At 40.4% G+C, this 7,412-nt stretch overlaps 1 protein-coding gene across 1 annotated transcript; it reads right to left on the minus strand.

Annotated features, from left to right (window-relative positions):
• Positions 1–1,733: 1,733 nt before the first annotated feature.
• Positions 1,734–4,090, minus strand: LOC132993278 (homeobox protein six1b). The gene is made up of 2 exons (XM_061063027.1): positions 3,218–4,090; positions 1,734–2,440 (listed from the first exon to the last, which is right to left on the minus strand). The coding sequence occupies exons 1-2, from the start codon at positions 3,775–3,777 to the stop codon at positions 2,146–2,148; spliced, it is 855 nt and encodes a 284-aa protein (XP_060919010.1). The 5' UTR covers positions 3,778–4,090; the 3' UTR covers positions 1,734–2,145.
• Positions 4,091–7,412: the final 3,322 nt, after the last annotated feature.

The following is a 7,412-nucleotide window of genomic DNA, read 5'->3' on the forward strand; positions in this document are numbered from 1 at the left end:
ACTGCTAGTTTTCCTGCATGCTAACTGTTACTTCTGATACTTAAAGCACATTTTGCAACAAACATTCATTATTTTAGGTCACTTTTTGCATGCATGGCTTTTACATTGTTTTAAGAATTTTATAAAGTGGCATTGTTACTTTTACTTAGGACAGTGACCTGACTTCTTTACATACATGTTAACACTGCCATATTTAGTTTGTAAAAGGGACAAACAAATGACCTAAAGCCTGATGATGGAAGTTCTGCTGAGGACAAGCAGACAGACACATCACTCAAACAAGCATATGGAGAGCTTTAGGGGGTAACATGAGGGTACAGGACTGGTGTTTTTAGTTGACCTGAGGTTCTTATACTGAGGGGAAAAGAAAGACGAGAGACTAAGAGGGGGTAGAGAGAGAGAGAGAGGGAGAGGCCTCCATGATGCAGAATAGCTCAAGGTCCCTCCAGTGAAGCCAGGTCCTGAAGCCCTGCAATCTTTGCAATCAGGCAGTAATGCTAGCAGCGACTGTTTCAGATTATGCTCAGGAAATCCTCTGTGCTCTCTGCTCAAAACAATTTACCCTGACATGAGCCCAAAGAGAGTGAAGGGGGCGGGGGGCCGAAGAGCTGTCCTCACCACAATATACAAAATATTCCCATAACCTGTCCCAAAAAGAATCTGTTGTTTATTATTGTTATTTCTGTTATTATTATTATTATTATTACTACCATCTATTAATATAGTTCCAATGTCATAATCAGTGTTATTGTAAGCTGAAGTCGAATAACAATTATAAAAGGCATTATTATTAGATTGTTGTTATTAATAATGCAATTATCATGAAGTCTATAAGATTTGGAGTATATATATACAAGTATTCGTTTTTGTTTGTTTTTTCTTTTGTTGTGGTGTTGTGTTTTAAGGGCACCTATGGGCTACACAGGGAATTTATTTATGTATTTTTTTCTAATATGGGCTGTTTTCTTTTTTCTTTTGTGTTGTTTTAAGGACATCTACACATGCAGTGAACTTTGTTGTTTTTTTCTTCTCGTATGGGATGTTTTTCTTTTCTTTTTTCTTTTTTTTTTTGTTCTGAATATCCAGAGCTGGTAAAAGTTGAGTGCTGGCTCTTTCCCATGGCCCGGAACCGACAGAACAAACTCAGTGAGAGAGTAAAGAAAACACGGCACCAAAAAGCCAATGATCCGCAGCACTCGGGCAAAAAAAAAAAAAAAAGACAAAAAAAGAAAAAAGCTTTCTCCTTCAGTCAAACATGTATTATGGTACAGACACGATATTAAAAGCAGCTCCGTGTGTACACAACAGCCTCCTGACAGACAGCTGCTCATGTTGACTCACATTTGTATAATTACATTTCCCCTTATGGCTCTGTGTTTGAAATCTATGTTTTGAATTACCGTAATTATTATAAGGGCGAAGAACTGGTGGAGCAGGCTTTAATCTTCACCACAATATGACTCATATTATTCTTGATACGGGTTCATATACCACCAGTGTGGACTTGATTGCTGACTTGGCATTTTGTATCGATTTAAATTTTCAAGCATTGTTGTTTTTATTTTCTCAAGTAAAAAAAAAAATGGATTTGAGAAAAGTTATTATCTACGTTATTTTCTTTAGTTAGCCTAACTAAATTATGTTGTAATTGACCACAACCCGGATTCATTCGTTTGAGGGCCAAACTCTGTGCTATTTCTCCACTTTGTACACAAATTACACAGAGACAAATGTATGACTTTTGTTTTATTGGAAACTAATTACAATGAGTCTAATGAAAACGTTACCTCTTAGTTTCCATCGCAGGATGTTGCTATAATTCTTTTTTTTCTCAACAAAATCTCATAAATTAAGCGAAGGGCCAGTCCAGTTAAGTGTCTCGTTGAGTTTAAGAGTTTCAGTCAGGTCCCGTTTGTGTTTTTTTTTTTTTTTATGTGCAAGAGATCAGAAAAAAGCTCCTGTCAGGACTGATACACAGGTTAAGCGCGTAAAAGGAATTTTGATCTAACCAAATTTAACGACAGATAAGTCAGTCTATATTATAAGGTATAGGCTACAATAGTGTTATTTCATACATGTACTCAATCTGATTATCAGTCTTCTTTTTTCACGTTTTTTGTAAAATAAAATAATCTGGTAGCCTCTTTAAGAGCCCAAATCCACGAGACTGGACGTTAGAGGTCCCAACAAGGAGTCCTGCAGTTGGTGCGGGTGTCCGTGCATGCTGTGCACCGGCTGTGGGGCTCCTAGACCGGACATGGGGTACGCGGAGGCCCCGGGGTGGTTCATATTGCCCTGGAGCAAAAGCGCTGAGTTCTGGTCGGGGCTCTGAGGGGGAGAAAACTCGTCCTCCGAGCTGGACATGAGAGACTTTCCTCCGTCCAGCGGCGACAGCTGGTTCTGTTTGTTGCCGCCTGCGTTGCTGTTTTCACTGTTCTCTCTGGAAATGACACGAGGGAGAAAATTAGAGGAAAATACGCCCTTTTTTGTCTTTGAAAATGTCATTAAATCCGTGAGGCCTGGGGATAAAAAAAACATTTATAGTCCATTTGCAGTAACAACAGAACGTGCAGGCCTTCGAAGAAAAAACAGTACGTTTTTGTATAAATTGTATTTATTTCCTTCTCTTTAAATGTTTTTATTTCTGTCTAATCTATACGATTTGTTGCCCTAAAACAAAAACAAAAATCTTCATCCAATGAAGTTTGTTATTGTAGTACACTGTTACCCAATTTGACCTTTAACTCGCTCCAAATAAGAATTGATAATACTTTGTTTTTTTTCCACCATGCACCATTATATTCCTGATAAATGACCAGAGCATAAGCCTTTTTTCTAATGCAGGAACTTGTAGGGATTTGATTAAAATAGAGACGGTTTCTTAAGAGTCTATCATTTGTCAACAACTAGCTTCTGTTTACATATCTGCATATCAGGGTTTACCTGTCAATCGGGAATCAATTACCAAATGCAAACAAAATATTGAGAACCTACATTCGATATTTCTCATCAAGAAAATGTTTGCGTCCGTTTTCCTACTTTTATTTTCTACTCGGGGCACTCTGGCTTCTTAGGCTGCTTCCAGGCACATTTTGGAAATACGTCTTCCAAACCGAACCTCGTGTATCTCCTCAAACATGCACAATACTAAAAAAAGTTCATATTTGTCTATGTAAATAACGAGCACAGAGTGAAAGCGGTGTGAGAATGGTCGTACCTCTCCTTGGCCTCTGCTGCTCTGTCTCTCTGCCGTCTGTTTTTGAACCAGTTGCTGACCTGCGTGGTGGTCAGTCCCGTGGCCTCGGCCAGTTCTCTCTTTTCCCGCGGGGACGGGTAGGGGTTGTGTGTGTACCACTCTCTCAGGACGCCCCTGGACTTCTCTTTAAAGCAGTAGCTGGTCTCTTCGCCGTCCCATATAGTGCGGGGCAGCGGAAATTTCCTCCGTACACGATACTTCCCTACAGCTCCGAGCGGCCGGCCACGCAGCTTCTCCGCCTCCACGTAGTGCGCTTTCAGCCACAGCTGCTGCAGCTTCGGGTGGTTGTGTGGAGAAAACTGGTGGCTCTCCAGGATCTTGTAGAGCTCCCTAAAGTTCCCACGATGGAAGGCCACCACCGCCTTGGCTTTGAGGACGCTCTCGTTCTTGTGGAGGTGATCGCAGGCGGGCAGAGACCACAGGAAGCGCCCGAGCCTCTCCAGATTCCCTCCCTGCTGCAACACCTCGCAAACGCACGCCACTTGCTCCTGCGTGAACCCGAATGACGGCAGTATAGACATGATGTCCGAGTTCACTCCTCCACCCTTAAAGTCGGTATCCAAAGCGAAAGCTATAGTGTGTTGCCTGCGTTAACTTGAGCTTCTTCTCGCGATGCAATCCAGTGCAATTTTTCTGCGCAGCACGGGCCTGTAGGCTCTCCGCTCCTCTCCGGCCCCTGATGCGCGCAGCAGATTGGGATGTTGATTGTTGGGACAATTTGTTCCTGTTGGAGATATGTCAGGCTTAAAGGGAGCCTGTGCGTTTCAGTGATTGGCTCTCCCTCTGCCCTGCACCGTGTACAGCAGAGCAGGACTGAGTTTGCGGCTCCGTTTCCTCCCCAGAGGCAGTGCGTCAGGGGCTGAAATAGGAGCGCTCCATGCACCTCCCGCCCCCACAGTCCCTCTCGCGCTGCAGCTGAGGGAGCAGAGCGGCACCTAGACACTAATCAATTATTACAGACCTCTTAAAAAGCCGTATTAACATGTTGTGAATATACATCATCTACTGGTGGGGACTATATGCTTTCAAGTTTCGCACGTGGAACAAACCACACAAGTGCATCTCCTCCAAACGTTATCAGTGATCACAGTCAATGGAGGGTAAACCCACAAAAACACCAAAAGGTTTTTTTTTTTATCTGTGAGGGAACGTGTAGACCCTTCAAGAGGCTAATTCTGACTCACTACAATATAACACGCAATAAACTGACTTTAGTGCAGAATGTTGTGATGAAATTCTTTTCCAAAAAAAAAGTGAAATCTTAAATGACTTTTGGTTGGGCCTATTTTTTTTTTTCTACCTTACACTCACACAGCTGATTGGGGGTGACGCCCACCACCTTAATTACACCCAGATTTAACATTTTGTTGTTACTCCACTTTCCATTAATTACCCCAGCCGTTTATTTTATGAGGCGATATAATTTAATAAGCCCCAATGATAGGTGACTCCGTGCGCGCCATTACGCACGTTTTTTTTTATGTGAGAAACCTTTACTATGCTACCTGCGAAACGTGTTATGGGACATATAGACCACCTACAGGAAATCAGCCACTTAAGTGTAAAAGCGTGTGTGTGTGTGTGCGTGTGAGTGTGTGTGTTTGTGTCTGAGAGAAAGAGAAAGAGAGAGAGAGAGAGAGGGAGAAGGAGAAAGACTGATAGGAAGTGCCACACATCATTTTTGACCAATAGCTGCGAGATTGAGGACAAATACTAACATTTACTAAAGATTTTACACATTAATGGACAATTTAAAATGTAGTGTTTAAATAATTTTTTTATAAGGCCAGATTAATCTTCTTATGGATCTGAAAATATTAGATAACCACCCTCTCTTGTTTGTTGTTTCGTGCTTTTTTTTTTCTAGCATCAAGACAGCATGTTTTTTGTGCAGAGCTCCTTCCAGCCTATATAGCTCACATTTATATTTCAGGGATTAGACGGGCACCGCACTGGCTCCAGTGTTTTCTGGTGGGTGAAACACTAAACCAATCCATTAGTAAATGAGTTCTCTGCGACACTACTTCTTGGTGGGGCAGTTGTTGGTTTGAGCCATATAGATCACATTTCTTTATCTGCACCAGAGACGCCCCTCTTTCAATATGTTAAAGGGGAAGATGTGACCTGGAAAAAAAATGTTTTAACTTTAACACATTCAGTGTAAACGCTTTCACAAGATGACCACGTTGCTGAAGGATTTCTACTGTAGAGGTAAAATACTCTGAAGTTTTTTTTTGCAATGAGAGAATGCTGAAAAAACAGTTCTGTTCTAAACAGCCCCTGCACTGATGGTAAATATCGATATTTACAAAGTATTAGGGATTGTAGGTAGGCCTGTATAAGACTACTAAAAAAACAACTCTTTAACTGCAGGACAACCAAATGAGATCCGGCCAGATGATCATTCAGCAATGTTGAATGAAAGCAATGCAATGCATTTTAATATTAAAAAACACAATTTACGTGGCATCATATACTAATTTGAATGACTCTTCATTTTACAATTGTCCAAACAGTTCCTTTGGTTTGAATATGTATCCTACTTAAATGTGCAAAAAGAATAGGCCTATTAGATAATTGGCTTAATTACAACATAAGTAAATGCTTTTATTCTATGCCACAATTGGCATGAGAATGGAATCACAAAAATCACGTTATAATACTAATTAAATATTAATTAGCTGTATATTTCAATTATTATTTCTAAGTTAAGGTGTAGGCCTATTTTAAGGCTGTTTTATGTTCTTGTTTTTACGCCTCTCTTATTGCGAAAGCCTGATTAAATGAGTGCATCCTCTTGCCTAAATGTTCTCTGTGTCTGTAGTGGACACTCAGCCCATTGGAGCCCGAGTCTTCACTGCTCCCTGTCTGTGTGTAAAAGCTCAGTGCTTCAGTAAATGAGCTGTCTGATGAGCGGCTCTCGGGTTTCTCTAATATCTCTACCACATTGCGCCGCGCCTCCTCCTTTAACCCGAGCAGCCCGGGGGGCCAGATTATTTCAAGATGTGGACTCTCTCCGCCTCCACCAGTGCTGGACTCCTCAGACCCCGACCAGTAATGCAATACTGGGTTGCACTATCCCTCGTTACTCTATACAAAATGGGATTTACATGGAGCAGGGATTCCTTACTCTAGTTACCAGCTTTTTCCTCTTCGTTAAACTCCAAACCCCACAACAACTCAGATCCTGGAAAATCAAGACTGCTAAATATTACGGATGTTCAGAGTTTTAGTCATTGCTTTTTCCAGGAAAACTCACATGAGTCAGAGTGTTTTCATCCCGAGAAAATGAAACCTTTTTTTTTGCCATTTCCATCAAAATGATTGTGTGTCATATAGCCAGTTTGAAAATGGGTTTTAGGTGGACTCCTGTTTGTTCAATTAATCTTATTTATGCGATACATTTTGAGGTGCAAAGACATTGATAAATAAAAGAAGCCATTATGTATTGTAATCTGTTACTTGAGAACAAATGACAAATGCAACCATGATATCGTGTTGTGCAGGAAAATATACTCAAAGCACTTCATCAAATTGACATCAAAAGCATGAAGCCTATTTCTTACTGGATGGTTTAAAAAAAATATGGAGGAAAATGAAAAAGAGGAATGTCTCGTTGAACAGATGGGTTTAACTCTGTCAGAATCCAAAGATGCTATTCCAGCAGTATGGACTGGAATAAAGCCGATACTGTTTAAATTAAGTGAAAAATGTCAGAGGTTAAGTCCAGACGGCTTTTATTTGATTTGGGCATTTTCAGAGAGACATTTGGGGACATTTAAGGGCAACATCTCTGCACAGTAAAATAAAATAAATAATCATTTTGAATGCATTAATCAAAAATCCAATCTAATTTTAAATTGTTTTCTAATAGACTCAAGGCAGCAGTGGTAAAACTACATTCAATTGCCTTTTAATTGAGCATTTATTGACACATGTATTAATCCAATCAATAGTTAGTCAATGGTTTACAGTTTGTGGTGAGTTGTGGATGTCCTCAATGTGTTTTTAATTAAGAGTAAAAGCGGTTTATTCTGAGAGGTGAAGAAAGGCGGTGAGGAAGAAAAAAAAAAAGCAGCTCCTTCTCTCAAAACAAAACACAACTGTTGACATGAGTGAGTTAAATGAAATTGGAGCTGCAATTATCAGCTTAACA

Source organism: Labrus mixtus, chromosome 18 (genome assembly GCF_963584025.1).
Source record: "Labrus mixtus chromosome 18, fLabMix1.1, whole genome shotgun sequence".
NCBI lineage: Eukaryota > Metazoa > Chordata > Actinopteri > Labriformes > Labridae > Labrus > Labrus mixtus.

Excerpts from the sequence above, each read along its gene's own strand:
- LOC132993278 (XM_061063027.1), bottom strand. The coding sequence starts at position 3,777 with ATGTCTATACTGCCGTCATTCGGGTTCACGCAGGAGCAAGTGGCGTGC. Across the intron at positions 2,441-3,217 it reads GCAGCAGAGGCCAAGGAGAG|AGAGAACAGTGAAAACAGCA; the intron begins GTACGACCATTC and ends TGTCATTTCCAG.